Source organism: Coregonus lavaretus (assembly GCF_964263955.1).
Source record: "Coregonus lavaretus genome assembly, chromosome: 2".
NCBI classification, from domain to species: Eukaryota; Metazoa; Chordata; class Actinopteri; order Salmoniformes; family Salmonidae; genus Coregonus; species Coregonus lavaretus.
The window spans coordinates 54355779-54374042 of record NC_139989.1 but is presented as its reverse complement, the minus strand read 5'-3'; the positions used below and the strand labels follow the sequence as shown (position 1 = coordinate 54374042).

At 43.6% G+C, this 18264-nt stretch overlaps 1 protein-coding gene across 1 annotated transcript in view; it reads right to left on the bottom strand.

Moving 5' to 3' along the window:
- Positions 1-9512: 9512 nt before the first annotated feature.
- The window catches only part of LOC311102580 (cerebellar degeneration-related protein 2-like), a 15915-nt gene continuing 7163 nt past the window's right edge, over positions 9513-18264 (bottom strand). Inside the window, exons 5-7 of the mRNA XM_084143955.1 lie at positions 14107-14412; positions 13747-14023; positions 9513-13512 (exon numbers count right to left, since the gene is read on the bottom strand). Of these exons, the coding sequence (XP_084000081.1) occupies positions 13243-13512; positions 13747-14023; positions 14107-14412 (853 nt within the window). The 3' untranslated portion in view covers positions 9513-13242. The remainder of the gene's footprint in view (positions 13513-13746; positions 14024-14106; positions 14413-18264) is intronic.

Sequence of the window (18264 nt, the reverse complement as noted above, 5' to 3'; positions counted from 1 at the left end):
TCATGTGATTGCAGAGTTTGCCAGACAAATGGCCACTGGATTGATGTATATTATCACTGTATAATTTTGCAAGGCAGGCATAGGCTGCTTTGAAGTTAACATTTACTTGAGAAGGTTTTGGGGAAAGCCATTCCTTCCCTACCAGAAGAAGGTTATCATTAGCATCATCGCTAACGGCTACACAAAGTGTAGACATACGCGCGCACCGCACACATGCACACAGACAGGGGCATTCCTGTGCCGTTTCAGAAAGTTGTATGGAAATACGAATCCCTGATGCATTTTGTTCATGTCTTATGATTCACTTAGGCAAATGAATGCGTTTTCTAACAAGTTGAATAGATTTAGTTGATTTCCTACTAAGTTCAATACATTTTTGAATATTGTTGAATTTCGGTTGAATGTCTGGATTCCGTCCGCAACGCCTATTTTATAGGGCCCTAGTCCATGATCTTGTCATAAGTCAACATAGGACATGCCCTCTTTCCCCCCCACAAGACTCAAAAATATAGACTGGAAATGTAAGCAAGGTTAGAGCTTCTTCAGTGTGGATACTTATCTGTGTCCCGTTCAGCGTGAGTGACACATTGACTTTATATAGTGTACCAAGAGTTGTTCCCTCGCTTACGGCCATACCAGCCTGAATACGCCCGATCTCGTCCGATCTCGGAAGCTAAGCAGGGTCGGGCCTGGTTAGTACTTGGATGGGAGACCGCCTGGGAATACCAGGTGCTGTAAGCATTTTGTTCCAGTAGGGTGTACTCTTGTGTCATGGAGCAACTACCTTTTATTTATCACCCTAATAATATCATGTATTTTTATTGGACTAAATGCAGTTTGTATGTGCTGCCCTGCCCTGATCAAATGAAATAATGGACAGTGCGTTTCCCTCAAAATGTAGGCAGTACATTCAGCCTTTGTTTTTAGTCTAGGAGACTGTCAATGTCTGTAGTCCCATTAGGGCACTATAAAATCCCTTCGATATTTTGCCTGATTCCGTTTTTTCCCCAAATTCCCTTTTCTCCTTTTAGATTTCCCCGTTGACCGCTTGTCCCTGTTTTTGCAGGTTTCCGCTCTCAAAAGTACACATTTTTAATAGAAAAACAGCACAATTGGATGTTCTATGTCCACAACAATGTTTAAACCCTATCAGGAGGCCATTTTTGAGGTCTGGGAAAAAAGGAAGACATTTAGATTTTGGGGTGTAGTTACCTTTAAATGCAAGCGTGCACCAGGAAGAGACCTTTAATATGCGGAGGCAGTGAAGAAAGTAGACGAAGAGGGGTCATTGGGGGGAGTGGTGAGAGTAGGAGATATGTACCAGTACAGAGGGATAGGCAAGAAAGTGATATATGTTTCTGTAAGATTGGATTTTTAGCGTTTATAGCAATGGTTATTAATTGTACTGCAGGGATGGAACGCAAGTTGAAGAAAATGGAGGTTGTGGTGGCAGCTGCAGAGAGGTATTTGGGTGTGCGAGACTTGACATCAGAAGAGTTACAGCGAGTGTTAAGTGGTGATGTCCCATCATTTCAGGTTGAGGGCATGAGGTAGGAGTAAATATATTTAAATAGTGGAGAAGGGTGGGGTTAATTATTAGTAATAATGTTGAATTCGTGAGTGTAGTGTTAGATGGTAGGTTGTTTTATTTTTCAAGAAAAAGATAAGGGAGTTGTACTCCAGTCTAGTAGGTGGCGGTAATGCAACAAATTGGATGCCAACCGCAGTTAAACGTCATTGAAGAAGAAGCAGAAGAAGAAGCAGAAGAGACTTTTGTTTGGTTAAGCGGTGTTGCTGTAGCGCTCATGTGATTGCAGAGTTTGCCAGACAAATGGCCACTGGATTGATGTATATTATCACTGTATAATTTTGCAAGGCAGGCATAGGCTGCTTTGAAGTTAACATTTACTTGAGAAGGTTTTGGGGAAAGCCATTCCTTCCCTACCAGAAGAAGGTTATCATTAGCATCATCGCTAACGGCTACACAAAGTGTAGACATACGCGCGCACCGCACACATGCACACAGACAGGGGCATTCCTGTGCCGTTTCAGAAAGTTGTATGGAAATACGAATCCCTGATGCATTTTGTTCATGTCTTATGATTCACTTAGGCAAATGAATGCGTTTTCTAACAAGTTGAATAGATTTAGTTGATTTCCTACTAAGTTCAATACATTTTTGAATATTGTTGAATTTCGGTTGAATGTCTGGATTCCGTCCGCAACGCCTATTTTATAGGGCCCTAGTCCATGATCTTGTCATAAGTCAACATAGGACATGCCCTCTTTCCCCCCCACAAGACTCAAAAATATAGACTGGAAATGTAAGCAAGGTTAGAGCTTCTTCAGTGTGGATACTTATCTGTGTCCCGTTCAGCGTGAGTGACACATTGACTTTATATAGTGTACCAAGAGTTGTTCCCTCGCTTACGGCCATACCAGCCTGAATACGCCCGATCTCGTCCGATCTCGGAAGCTAAGCAGGGTCGGGCCTGGTTAGTACTTGGATGGGAGACCGCCTGGGAATACCAGGTGCTGTAAGCATTTTGTTCCAGTAGGGTGTACTCTTGTGTCATGGAGCAACTACCTTTTATTTATCACCCTAATAATATCATGTATTTTTATTGGACTAAATGCAGTTTGTATGTGCTGCCCTGCCCTGATCAAATGAAATAATGGACAGTGCGTTTCCCTCAAAATGTAGGCAGTACATTCAGCCTTTGTTTTTAGTCTAGGAGACTGTCAATGTCTGTAGTCCCATTAGGGCACTATAAAATCCCTTCGATATTTTGCCTGATTCCGTTTTTTCCCCAAATTCCCTTTTCTCCTTTTAGATTTCCCCGTTGACCGCTTGTCCCTGTTTTTGCAGGTTTCCGCTCTCAAAAGTACACATTTTTAATAGAAAAACAGCACAATTGGATGTTCTATGTCCACAACAATGTTTAAACCCTATCAGGAGGCCATTTTTGAGGTCTGGGAAAAAAGGAAGACATTTAGATTTTGGGGTGTAGTTACCTTTAAATGCAAGCGTGCACCAGGAAGAGACCTTTAATATGCGGAGGCAGTGAAGAAAGTAGACGAAGAGGGGTCATTGGGGGGAGTGGTGAGAGTAGGAGATATGTACCAGTACAGAGGGATAGGCAAGAAAGTGATATATGTTTCTGTAAGATTGGATTTTTAGCGTTTATAGCAATGGTTATTAATTGTACTGCAGGGATGGAACGCAAGTTGAAGAAAATGGAGGTTGTGGTGGCAGCTGCAGAGAGGTATTTGGGTGTGCAAGACTTGACATCAGAAGAGTTACAGCGAGTGTTAAGTGGTGATGTCCCATCATTTCAGGTTGAGGGCATGAGGTAGGAGTAAATATATTTAAATAGTGGAGAAGGGTGGGGTTAATTATTAGTAATAATGTTGAATTCGTGAGTGTAGTGTTAGATGGTAGGTTGTTTTATTTTTCAAGAAAAAGATAAGGGAGTTGTACTCCAGTCTAGTAGGTGGCGGTAATGCAACAAATTGGATGCCAACCGCAGTTAAACGTCATTGAAGAAGAAGCAGAAGAAGAAGCAGAAGAGACTTTTGTTTGGTTAAGCGGTGTTGCTGTAGCGCTCATGTGATTGCAGAGTTTGCCAGACAAATGGCCACTGGATTGATGTATATTATCACTGTATAATTTTGCAAGGCAGGCATAGGCTGCTTTGAAGTTAACATTTACTTGAGAAGGTTTTGGGGAAAGCCATTCCTTCCCTACCAGAAGAAGGTTATCATTAGCATCATCGCTAACGGCTACACAAAGTGTAGACATACGCGCGCACCGCACACATGCACACAGACAGGGGCATTCCTGTGCCGTTTCAGAAAGTTGTATGGAAATACGAATCCCTGATGCATTTTGTTCATGTCTTATGATTCACTTAGGCAAATGAATGCGTTTTCTAACAAGTTGAATAGATTTAGTTGATTTCCTACTAAGTTCAATACATTTTTGAATATTGTTGAATTTCGGTTGAATGTCTGGATTCCGTCCGCAACGCCTATTTTATAGGGCCCTAGTCCATGATCTTGTCATAAGTCAACATAGGACATGCCCTCTTTCCCCCCCACAAGACTCAAAAATATAGACTGGAAATGTAAGCAAGGTTAGAGCTTCTTCAGTGTGGATACTTATCTGTGTCCCGTTCAGCGTGAGTGACACATTGACTTTATATAGTGTACCAAGAGTTGTTCCCTCGCTTACGGCCATACCAGCCTGAATACGCCCGATCTCGTACGATCTCGGAAGCTAAGCAGGGTCGGGCCTGGTTAGTACTTGGATGGGAGACCGCCTGGGAATACCAGGTGCTGTAAGCATTTTGTTCCAGTAGGGTGTACTCTTGTGTCATGGAGCAACTACCTTTTATTTATCACCCTAATAATATCATGTATTTTTATTGGACTAAATGCAGTTTGTATGTGCTGCCCTGCCCTGATCAAATGAAATAATGGACAGTGCGTTTCCCTCAAAATGTAGGCAGTACATTCAGCCTTTGTTTTTAGTCTAGGAGACTGTCAATGTCTGTAGTCCCATTAGGGCACTATAAAATCCCTTCGATATTTTGCCTGATTCCGTTTTTTCCCCAAATTCCCTTTTCTCCTTTTAGATTTCCCCGTTGACCGCTTGTCCCTGTTTTTGCAGGTTTCCGCTCTCAAAAGTACACATTTTTAATAGAAAAACAGCACAATTGGATGTTCTATGTCCACAACAATGTTTAAACCCTATCAGGAGGCCATTTTTGAGGTCTGGGAAAAAAGGAAGACATTTAGATTTTGGGGTGTAGTTACCTTTAAATGCAAGCGTGCACCAGGAAGAGACCTTTAATATGCGGAGGCAGTGAAGAAAGTAGACGAAGAGGGGTCATTGGGGGGAGTGGTGAGAGTAGGAGATATGTACCAGTACAGAGGGATAGGCAAGAAAGTGATATATGTTTCTGTAAGATTGGATTTTTAGCGTTTATAGCAATGGTTATTAATTGTACTGCAGGGATGGAACGCAAGTTGAAGAAAATGGAGGTTGTGGTGGCAGCTGCAGAGAGGTATTTGGGTGTGCGAGACTTGACATCAGAAGAGTTACAGCGAGTGTTAAGTGGTGATGTCCCATCATTTCAGGTTGAGGTTATGAGGTAGGAGTAAATATATTTAAATAGTGGAGAAGGGTGGGGTTAATTATTAGTAATAATGTTGAATTCGTGAGTGTAGTGTTAGATGGTAGGTTGTTTTATTTTTCAAGAAAAAGATAAGGGAGTTGTACTCCAGTCTAGTAGGTGGCGGTAATGCAACAAATTGGATGCCAACCGCAGTTAAACGTCATTGAAGAAGAAGCAGAAGAGACTTTTGTTTGGTTAAGCGGTGTTGCTGTAGCGCTCATGTGATTGCAGAGTTTGCCAGACAAATGGCCACTGGATTGATGTATATTATCACTGTATAATTTTGCCAGGCAGGCATAGGCTGCTTTGAAGTTAACATTTACTTGAGAAGGTTTTGGGGAAAGCCATTCCTTCCCTACCAGAAGAAGGTTATCATTAGCATCATCGCTAACGGCTACACAAAGTGTAGACATACGCGCGCACCGCACACATGCACACAGACAGGGGCATTCCTGTGCCGTTTCAGAAAGTTGTATGGAAATACGAATCCCTGATGCATTTTGTTCATGTCTTATGATTCACTTAGGCAAATGAATGCGTTTTCTAACAAGTTGAATAGATTTAGTTGATTTCCTACTAAGTTCAATACATTTTTGAATATTGTTGAATTTCGGTTGCAAGGTTTGAGCTTCTTCAGTGTGTGTCACAGAGTGGATATTTATCTGTGTCCCGTTCAGCGTGAGTGACACATTTACTTTATATAGTGTACCAATAGTTGTTCCCTCGCTTACGGCCATACCAGCCTGAATACGCCCGATCTCGGAAGCTAAGCAGGTTCGGGCCTGGTTAGTACTTGAATGGGAGACCGCCTGGGAATACCAGGTGCTGTAAGCATTTTGTTCCAGTAGGGTGTACTCTTGTGTCATGGAGCAACTACCTTTTATTTATCACCCTAATAATATCATGTATTTTTATTGGACTAAATGCAGTTTTTATGTGCTGCCCTGCCCTGATCAAATGAAATAATGGACAGTGTGAACCCTTGAATGAGTAGGTGTGTCCAAACTTTTGACTTGTACTGATTCCATATCTGTTATTTCATATTTTTGATGTCTTCACTAGTATTCTACAATTTAGAAAATAGTAAAAATAAAGAAAAACCCTGGAATGAGTAGGTGTGTCAAACATTCGACTGGTACTGTGTATAGGAGTGCCATTGATAGGCTATAGCCTAGCCTACATTTCAGTCTCTTCTTCGTTTGTGTTGCAGGAAAATGTGCATTGAAGTTGTTACAGGACTACAGAGAATCAAATCAAATCTTATTGGTCACATGCGCCGAATACAACAGGTGCAGACATTACAGTGAAATGCTTACTTACAGCCCTTAACCAACAGTGCATTTATTTTATTAAAAATAAAACAACAACAAAAAAAGTGTTGAGAAGAAAAGAGCAGAAGTAAAATAAAATAACAGTAGGGAGGCTATATATACAGGGGGGTACCGGTGCAGAGTCAATGTGCGGGGGCACCGGCTAGTTGAGATAGTTGAAGTAATATGTACATGTGGGTAGAGTTAAAGTGACTATGCATAAATAATTAACAGAGTAGCAGCAGTGTAAAAAGGATGGGGTGGTGGGGGCAGTGCAAATAGTCCGGGTAGCCATGATTAGCTGTTCAGGAGTCTTATGGCTTGGGGGTAGAAGCTGTTGAGAAGACTTTTGAACCTAGACTTGGCACTCCGGTACCGCTTGCCGTGCGGTAGCAGGGAGAATAGTCTATGACTAGGGTGGCTGGAGTCTTTGACAATTTTGAGGGCCTTCCTCTGACACCGCCTGGTATAGAGGTCCTGGATGGCAGGAACCTTGGCCCCAGTGATGTACTGGGCCATACGCACTACCCTCTGTAGTGCCTTGTGGTCGGAGGCCAAGCAGTTGCCATGCCAGGCGGTGATGCAACCAGTCAGGATGCTCTCGATGGTGCAGCTGTAGAATTTTTTGAGGATCTTTGGACCCATGCCAAATCTTTTCAGTCTCCTGAGGGGGAATAGGCTTTGTCGTGCCCTCTTCACGACTGTCTTGGTGTGTTTGGACCATGATAGTTCGTTGGTGATGTGGACACCAAGGAACTTGAACCTCTCAACCTGTTCCACTACAGCCCCGTCGATGAGAATGGGGGCGTGCTCAGTCCTCTTTTTTTCCCTGTAGTCCACAATCATCTCCTTTGTCTTGGTCACGTTGAGGGAGAGGTTGTTATCCTGGCACCACACGGCCAGGCCTCTGACCTCCTCCCTATAGGCTGTCTCATCGTTGTCGGTGATCAGGCCTACCACTGTTGTGTCGTCGGCAAACTTAATGATGGTGTTGGAGTCGTGCCTGGCCATGCAGTCATGGGTGAACAGAGAGTACAGGAGGGGACTGAGCACGCACCCCTGAGGGGCCCCCGTGTTGAGGATCAGTGTGGCAGATGTGTTGTTACCTACCCTTACCACCTGGGGGCGGCCCGTCAGGAAGTCCAGGATCCAGTTGCAGAGGGAGGTGTTTAGTCCCAGGATCCTTAGCTTAGTGATGAGCTTTGAGGGCACTATGGTGTTGAATGCTGAGCTGTAGTCAATGAATAGCATTCTCACGTAGGTGTTCCTCTTGTCCAGGTGGGAAAGGGCAGTGTGGAGTGCAATAGAGATTGCATCATCTGTGGATCTGTTGGGGCGGTATGCAAATTGGAGTGGGTCTAGGGTTTCTGGGATAATGCTGTTGATGTGAGCCATGACCAGCCTTTCAAAGCACTTCATGGCTACAGACGTCAGTGCTACGGGTCGGTAGACATTTAGGCAGGTTATCTTAGAGTCCTTGGGCACGGGGACTATGGTGGTCTGCTTGAAACATGTTGGTATTACAGACTCAGTCAGGGACATGTTGAAAATGTCAGTGAAGACACTTGCCAGTTGGTCAGCACATGCCCGGAGTACACGTCCTGGTAATCCGTCTGGCCCTGCGGCCTTGTGAATGTTGACCTGCTTAAAAGTCTTACTCACATCGGCTACGGAGAGCGTGATCACATAGTCATCCGGAACAGCTGGTGCTCTCATGCATGCTTCAGTGTTGCTTGCCTCGAAGCGAGCATAGAAGTGGTTTAGCTCATCTGGTAGGCTTGTGTCACTGGGCAGCTCGCGGCTGTGCTTCCCTTTGTAGTCTGTAATAGTTTTCAAGCCCTGCCACATCCGACGAGCGTCAGAGCCAGTGTAGTATGATTCAATCTTAGCCCTGTATTGACTCTTTGCCTGTTTGATGGTTTGTCGGAGGGCATAGCAGTTTCTTATAAGCGTCCGGGTTAGAGTCCCGTTCCTTGAAAGCGGCAGCTCTACCCTTTAGCTCAGTGCGGATGTTTCCTGTAATCCATGGCTTCTGGTTGGGGTATGTACGTACGGTCACTGTGGGGACGACATCATCGATGCACTTATTGATGAAGCCAGTGACTGATGTGGTGTACTCCTCAATGCTGTCTGAAGAATCCCGGAACATGTTCCAGTACTGAATGTGTTGTAACTGTCCCCAAAATGTGTCGCTTTTCCATTACAATCTTTTATCAGAAATCTATAGCATACGGTCTCCCAACCAAACGTAGGTCTCAATTGCAGGTTGATTTGAAAGCCAACACTAAGTTCTCTCAGTTTCCACAGAGTCCAGAGTGCAGCTTCCAGAGCCTTTGTAAGACAGTCTCTTTATGGCAGAGTTTAGCATGTAATCCCCTTTTGTGGAGGGTTAGTGGATTTGGGGGTTGTTGGGAGTAGTGCAGGAAACTAGCCGTTATGTAAAAGCTATTAGCGGTCTGGAAGACAAAGCCCTATTATTGGCTCGAGAGGCGATCACTGAGTACATTTGGTGACTGAGCTGCTCGTTCAGATTTGCCCCTCGATGATCAAAAATAATAATTTGTTTTATAATACATTATGTAAAGTAGAATATGTAATATACTGTATGATGCAAAAGTTGTCATACCGGCTGTGTTTCTGCCTGATTGAACAGCGAATAGCTCAGATACACATGAAAACATAACATTCAAAATGGGCGAATATTTCCTTTAAGAGGACATTTTAAAATTAGGTCTACGTGTATGACTGTTGTCTACTTTCTACACTTTGGGATGGATTCTCTCACCACTTTTTCACTATAGTTTGTCAGTTCACATGAATATTGAGAGAGATTAACATGCCGTATTTGATACTACAGAGATTAAAACAGGGAAGGAGGGCAGGCTGAGACAGTCCTCCAAGAAACTATGCAGGGACACAATGGTATGAAGCCTACTTTATCTAGCCAACATATAACTCACGTTTGCCTGGGCATGTTCTCCATGAGGCTCTTGTATGGGACTCAGGAAAGACTCATATCATCTCTTGCACAATTCTTTTTTTAATGGTTCACTGTAAGCAAAAGCATGTTTTAGTCATCATGAAGAACACTTGTAATGCCGTTCCAATCACCTTCAGCTGTTAACAGTTGAGATGGGTGCTGGTGATCTATAACCCATCTTACTATTGGCAGCATCTATATATTAATTACAGTTGTATATTACTATGAAATGATTGCCATTTGTAATATTTCTCATTTTCATTATATCAAGTATAGCATTAATAAATAGTTCAGAAAAATAATATAATTTCAAGTTCTGATTTGATGTAAAACACAAAATGGACATCAAGTTTGAGTCTAGGTCCAGGATGAGTAACGTCATAATGGACCCTGGTAGTAGAGGAAGAAAGGGCAGCTTGAAGTTCACCACTGTGGATGTACAGCTGCATTTTGAGCCCAGAGACTGTTACGGGGCTTATTGAAATAGAACAGTCATGGAGCTGATGGAAATCTACACAACATAGAACATAGACCAGGGAATCAGTTAGAACATATAAGATAGCTTCCACTGTTCTGAATAAGCTCCTGAATCAAAGAAGTAGGCTATAACAGGTCATTCCTCAGCTGACCATTTGGCTACTGATCATCTAATCCAGATTGTATATTCATCTAATACACACAACTCCAGTCCTTGAAGGCTGCAGTCCTGCTGCTTTTATGTATCTCCTTGTCAAAATATAATTTATTTATATTCCTAGGTCTGCCCTGAGACGCCAAGTAGCCAAGTATTTTGATAGCATCAAAAAGGAAGCCGATATTGACAGGCTTTGTGTTTCTACTCATTTTACAGTCCATCACAAGTAAGAAACAGTAAACCCATCTGCCAAACCACAGGCGCTGAGAAGCATTGGACTTCGGATGGAAAAGACACCGATGTATTGATCTGAACTCTTGTTCTTGGTTATCTGAAGTGTCTCAGTGTCTGTTTGACCGACTCGCCGCAACCTTAATCATATCTTTTTTGTTTGTTAACACTTCCGCTTACAAAACGTACGTTTCACATATTCAATTAAGAAGCACCTTAACATACTTTAAACCTCAGTGTCAGTCAAACTCAAAGCCACTGTACTCCTCTGAATCAGCATTAGCTACAACAACAATCACATTATAGATCTGTAACACAGTGACAAATGACAAATATTAGCATAGGAAAATAAATACCATCTCATCGTCCCCCCCAGTGGAAAGTGCAAAGCTTGTCCTGTTGGCATAGGTAGCTATAGGCCTAGATATAGGGACACACATCACACAAACAAACATAGAAACAGAGAGAACAGAATGGGCCTTTTCCAGTGTCCACTTATGGTTCTCTGGTATTACAGGCCAATCTATCTCCTGATTATAAGCCAATCTATCAATGTTGACTACTATAGGCCTAACCTCCACAAATACACTACATGGCCAAAGGTATGTGGACACATGCTCATCGAACATCTCATTCCGAATCATGGGCATTCATATGGAGTTGCTCCCCACTTTGCTGCTATAACAGCCTCCACTCTTCTGGGAAGGCTTTCCACTAGATGTTGGAACATTGCTGCGGGGACTTGCTTCCATTCAGCCACAAGAGCATTAGTGGGGCCGGGCACTGATGTTGGGCCTGGCTCGTAGTCGGATTTCCAATTCATCCCAAAGGTGTCGATGGGGTTGAGGTCAGGGCTCTGTGCAGGCCAGTCAAATTCTTCCAGACTGATCTCGACAAACCATTTCTGAATGGACCTTGCTTTGTGCACGGGAGCATTGTCATGCTGAAACAGGAAAGGGCCTTCCCCAAACTGTTGTCACAAAGTTGGAAACACAGAATCGTCTAGAATGTAATTGTATGCTGTAGTGTTAAGATTTCCCTTCACTGGAATTAAGGGGCCTAGCCCGAACCATGAAAAACAGCCCCAGACCATTATTCCTCCTCCTCCAAACTTTACAGTTGGCACTATGCATTGGGGCAGGGACCGTTCTCCTGGCATCCGCCAAACCCAGATGAGTCTGTCGGACTGCCAGATGGTGAAGCGTGATTCATCACTCCAGAGAACGCATTTCCACTGAGCCAGAGTCCAATGGCGGCGAGCTTTACACAACTACAGCCGACGCTTGGCATTGCGCATGGTGATCTTACGCTCGGTCATGGAAACCCATTACATGGGTTATTATTTGGGGCGGCAGGTAGCTTAGTGGGTAAGAGCGTTGTGCCAGTAACCGAAAGGTCGCTGGTTCTAATCCCCGAGCCGACTAGGTGAAAAATCTGTGGATGTACCCTTAAGCAAGGCACTTAACCCTAATTCCTCCTGTAAGTCGCTCTGGATAAGAGCGTCTGCTAAATGACTAAAAAAAAAAATGACGCTCCCGACGAACAGTTATTGTGCGGACGTTGCTTCCAGAGGCAGTTTGGAACTCGGTAGTGAGTGTGGCAAGGATAGACTATTTTTACTTGCTTCAGCAGTTCCGTTCTGTGAGCTTGTGTGGCCTACCACTTCGCGGATGAACCGTTGCTGCTCCTAGACGTTTCCACTTCAGAATAACAGCACTTACAGTTGACCGGGGCAGCTCTAGCAGGGCAGAAATTTGACGAACTGACTTGTTGGAAAGGTGGCATCCTATGACGGTGCCACGTTGAAATTCACTGAGCTCTTCAGTAAGGCCATTCTACTGCCAATGTTTGTCTATGGAGATCGCATAGCTGTGTGCTCGATTTTATACACCTGTCAGCAACGGGTGTGGCTGAAATAGCCAAATCCACTAATTTGAAGGGGTATCCACATACTTTTGATATATAGTGTATCTATAAAGTACTTATTGAGTCTATAAAGTACTCCATCTAGTCCAGTACTTTTTCGTTGGCATGATAAGGTACACAAATGTAGTTAAATCTATAAACTGGCAATATGTACAGTATGCGCAAAATGTATGGCTCCCCCCACCCCCCCAAAAATAAAATAAAATAATTGTGACAGACTTAACACTAAACGGATCGGATTGAACACAGACTGCTAGATAGTCTAAGCAAGTTCAAGATCTGTACAATGGTGGTTCTGTACGTGGTATCAGCATACAAACAAACACTTTCTGAGCCCATCTACCTATTGCAGCATAGGCCTACTCATTAAGCTGCAAGACCAAATCTATGGTACATACACATACCATTCTAATTGCTATGATTGCTTGAATTTAGTAGAAAACAAAATAATAGAAAAACCCTGGTTGTTAATATTATTGCACCCATTGACTTCAAGCGAAGAGGGGGTGCCATCTAATTAAGCTAAATGTGGCATAAGAGCAGTCGGATGTTAAGGTGATAGCATCAGGACTCAAACGATCCATATAACAACCCATTTATCAACATCTGAACTGGAAATGTTTGCGCCAAACACAAACTTTTAGATAAGGATGGAAAATAGTCAAAGGGATGTACGGTAGATTTAAAAAAAAGTGCTTATTGATGAAACCATTGGAGCGTCTCAAGGTGATAGTGTTGACAGGATTGAAGGAGACAACAGGGTACATGTTGTGTAAAAGGTACAGGTGTTACAGTGCGCGCACACACACACACACACAGACAGCACCCTTTGGGATTTCTGCTATGTTAGGCCCTCTCCTATAGCAATATCCTCTTGAGCAGTCTTTTGTCAAACTCAATATCATGACAAAACAAAAAAAAGAGTGCAAACCCCATTCAAAGGTGCAGAAAGAACCAATACTGCCATCACTGTCCACAGAGTCAATGACCCTGACTCGGCCACTTGTTCTCACTTAGGTCCTCTTTGGTCTTCTGGATGCAGGTGAAGATCTCCTGGAAGAGGGCCTTGTACTCGGGCTGCGGCCCGTTGTCTTCGGGGACAGCTGGGAGCCCGATGGAGATGGCCGAGCTTGAGAGGCGCCGTCGGGGGTAACTGACAGTGCCGTGGGAACTGTGGGGTGTCTGCACAGCCTTGTGACTGAGCCCATCTGCCCCCAGCTGGCAGCGCCGCAGAAGCTCCTCGTATTTGACCTGCAGGAGGCAAACGTTCAGTCACTCATTTGCAACTTTCCACACTGTATAACAAACTCATAAATTACTGCATAACAATTTAATTGCTTCACCTCCTAGACCTTTTGTTTGTCATTCTTATTCATAGGGCACATCGTGGACAAATGGAAATAGTTTCACCCTCTGTTTGTCTTTGTGTTTATTATGCAATAATGATAAACTGTTAATAACAAAAACTTTAATGAAATCCTTTACCTGCAGTGCACTATACTGGGCATCCACCTCATTGAGCAGGGAGATTCCTCTCTGCTTCACCGCCTCCGCTCGTCTGATACATGTACGCTCGTGCCCCCGCTGGATGTCGTCTGCTAGTGTCCCCCTCAGAACACTTTCGCTGTTACACCTCTGCAGGCTGCGCCTTCCCTGCTCCCCCACCTCCTTCTCCTCCTCCTCACTTTGGACCAGACTGGGCTTCTCCTCTGGGGCGAAGAAGACTGTGTCGGGCAGCAGTAGCCGGTCAGGTCTCCTGACACTAGTGGAGTAGGGTATTGACTTTATTATACACATACAAACAACATGTACCAAGTATGAATAGAAATAGTGTCATGATCGTACCTGTTGGCGTAGTCGGCCTGCCACAGCTGCCGGAGCTCCTCCACCTCTGCCTCCAGCTCCCTTTGCCTGGCCCGGCAGCCCTCCAGCAGGGCCAGCCGCTGCTCCAGAACCCCGTTCTCCCTGGCCGTCAGCTCAGTCTCCTGTTCCGCTGCCTCCCGCTTCCCCCGCTCAGAGGCCAGAACAGCCTGCAGGGTCTGGATGGAGCGCTGGAGCGCAGAGTTCTCCTCCTCTGGGTTTGTGTCCTGACAGGACTGCTCCCTTGCTGGCCAGGAACGCTCCACACGCAGGCTCTCATAGGCCATGTACCTGGGACAGGGAAAAGGAGTAAGGGTCAACAAGATGGTGAAAGTGGTTATATACACGTCTGTTTTTTATCATGGACAGTACCCGTCAAAATTTTGGACACACCTACTCATTCCAGGGTTTTTCTTTATTTGTACTATTTTCTACATTGTAGAATAATAGTGAAGACATCAAAACTATGAAATAACACATATGGAATCATGTAGTAACCAAAAAAGTGTTACACAAATCAAAATATATTTGATATTTGAGATTCTTCAAATAGCCACCCTTTGCCTTGATGATGGCTTTGCACACTCTTGGCATTCTCTCAACCAGCTTCACCGGTAATGCAGAGGATAAGTTCATTAGAGTTACCAGCCTCAGAAATTGCAGCCCAAATAAATGCTTCACAGTTCAAGTAACAGACACATCTCAACACCAACTATTCAGAGGGGACTGTGTGAATCAGGCCTTCATGGTCAAATTGCTGCAAAGAAACCACTACTAAAATGACACCAATAAGAAGAAGAGACCTGCTTGGGCCAAGAAACACGAGCAATGGACATTAGACCGGTGGAAATTTGTCCTTTGGTCTGGAGTCCAAATTGGAGATTTTTGGTTCCAACCGCCGTGTCTTGTGAGACGCGGTGTGGGTGAACGGATGATCTCCGCATGTGTAGTTCCCACCGTAAAGCATGGAGGAGGAGGTGTTATGGTGTGGGGGTGCTTTGCTGGTAACATTGTCTGTGATTTATTTATTATTCAAGGCACGCGTAACCAGCATGGCTACCACAGCATTCTACAGCGATACGCCATTCCATCTGGTTTGGGCTTAGTGGGACTATCATTTGTTTTTCAACAGGACAATGACCCAACACACCTCCAGGCTGTGTAAGGGCTATTTGACCAAGAAGGAGAGTGAGGGAGTGCTGCATCAGACGACCTGGCCTCCACAATCCCCCAAACAACCCAATTGAGATGGTTTGGGATGAGTCGGACCGCAGAGTGAAGGAAAAGCAGCCAACAAGTGCTCAGCATATGTGGGAACTCTTTCAAGACAGTTGGAAAAGCATTACCGGTGAAGCTGGTTGAGAGAATGCCAAGAGTGTGCAAAGCTGTCATCAAGGCAAAGGGTGGCTATTTGAAGAATCTCAAATATAAAATATATTTTGATTTGTTTAACACTTGTTTGTTTACTACATGATTCCATGTGTTATTTCATAGTATTGATGTCTTCACTATTATTCTACAATGTAAAAAATAGTAAAAAATTAAGAAAATCCCTTGAATGAGTAGGTGTGTCCAAACCTTTGATTGGTAGTGTACAGTTGAAGTCGAAAGTTTACACAACACCTTAGCCAAATACATTTAAACTCAGTTTTTCCACAATTCCTGACATTTAATCCTGGTAAAAATTCCCTGTCTTAAGTCAGTTAGGATCACCACTTTATTTTAAGAATGTGAAATGTCAGAATAATAATAGAGAGAATGATTTATTTCAGCTTTTATTTCTTTCATCACATTCCCAGTGGGTCAGAAGTTTACATACACTCAATTAGTATTTGGTAGCATTGCCTTTAAATTGTTTAACTTGGGTCAAACATTTCTGGTAGCCTTCCACAAGCTTCCCACAATAAGTTGGGTGAATTTTGGCCCATTCCTCCTGACAGAGCTGGTGTAACGAGTCAGGTTTGTAGGCCTCCTTGCTCGCACATGCTTTTTCAGTTCTGCCCACAAATTCTCTTTAGGATTGAGGTCAGGGCTTTGTGATGGCCACTCCAATACCTTGACTTTGTTGTCCTTAAGCCATTTTGCCACAACTTTGGAAGTATGCTTGGGGTCATTGTCCATTTGGAAGACCCATTTGCGACCAAGCTTTAACTTCCTGACTGATGTCTTGAGATGTTGCTTCAATATATCCACATAATTGTCCTTCCTCATGATGCCATCTGTTTTGTGAAGTGCACCAGTCCCTCCTGCAGCAAAGCACCCCCACAGCATGATGCTGCCACCCTCGTGCTTCACGGTTGGGATGGTGTTCTTCAGCTTGCAAGCAACCCCCTTTCTCCTCCAAACATAACGATGGTCATTATGGCCAAACAGTTCTATTTTTGTTTCATCAGACCAGAGGACATTTCTCCAAAAAGTACGATCTTTGTCCCCATGTGCAGTTGCAAACCGTAGTCTGGCTTTTTTATGGTGGTTTTGGAGCAGTGGCTTCTTCCTTGCTGAGCGGCCTTTCAGGTTATGTCGATATAGGACTCATTTTACTGTGGATATAGATACTTTTGTACCGGTTTCCTCCAGCATCTACACAAGGTCCTTTGCTGTTGTTCTGGGATTGATTTGCACTTTTCGCACCAAAGTCATTCATCTTTAGGAGACAGAATGAGTCTCCTTCCTGAGCTGTATGACGGCTGTGTGGTCCCATGGTGTTTATACTTGTGTACTATTGTTTGTACAGATGAACGTGGTACCTTCAGGCGTTTTGAAATTGCTCCCAAGGATGAACCAAACTTGTGGAGGTCTACAATTTTTTTTCTTAGGTCTTGGCTGATTTCTTTTGATTTTCCCATGATGTCAAGCGAAGAGGCACTGAGTTTGAAGGTAGGCCTTGAAATACATCCACAGGTACACCTCCAATTGACTCAAATGATGTCAATTAGCCTATCAGAAGCTTCTAAAGCCATGACATAATTTTCTGGAATTTTCCAAGCTGTTTAAAGGCACAGTCAACTTAGTGTATGTAAACTTCTGACCCACTGGAATTGTGATACAGTGAATTATAAGTGAAATAATCTGTCTGTAAAAAACTGATGGAAAAATTACTTGTGTCATGCACAAAGTAGATGTCCTAACCGACTTGCCAAAACTATAGTTTGTTAACAAGAAATGTGTGGAGTGGTTGAAAAACAAGTTTTAATGACTCCAATCTAAGTGTATGTAAATGTCCGACTTCAACTGTATGTGCTTTATCAGTTGTTTTGTATTGCTTGCTAAGACAGGCTACTAATAATGTGTGTTTGTGTGTGTGTGTACACAGGCTAGACTTAACCCCCACGGAAAGATTTATCTGCAGGGGATTGTATCTGAAAAGCCTTGGCCCAGATTAGGTGGTCTGGGTCTGTGTGACCTGGGGACATCCAGTCAGCACACGGCTGATAATGTTGGTAATATACCAGAGGAGGGTCAGGGGTCGTAGGAGTCCGAATAAACAGGTCATTAGACTATGGGCCCATCTCAACAGTCAAAAGTGTCTTTCTCTGCCTCCTTTACTTAATATGCACTGAAAGGGAATACACAGTACGCAGATCACTGTAAGGGGTAGAGATGAAAAGAGGCTCTGTGACTGCTAGTTGGACACCATTGATGATTGGTAATGCAGTTTCTATAAACTTGCAGAAAGACCTGTAACTTGCCCAGACACACAGTTCCTGGAATTATGTCCAAACATTCAGGCTAGCTGAAACCCCACATCTTTAAGGAATACCTGGGATAGGATAAAGTAATCCTTCTACCCCCCCCAAAAAAAAAATATATATATAAAAAATATTGTAAAGTGGCTGTCCCACTGGCTATCATAAGGTGAATGCACCAATTTGTAAGTCGCTCTGGATAAGAGCGTCTGCTAAATGACGAAAATGTAAATGTAAGTAAAACATTCCTCAAGGCACATTCTTTTTACTGTACTTTAAATAACCTTTGAGGTAACTTCCTCTGTTTATCATTTGTTATTGTGTTTGTGTACCATGCAATGTCCTCTCTTAGCATGCACATAATTTCCTAATTGTTTAGTTACTATAATCTGAGTGCAGGAAATGAGTGTTGTGACACACCAAGGTCACAGTGACTGTTCCCACTGCAGAATAAGGC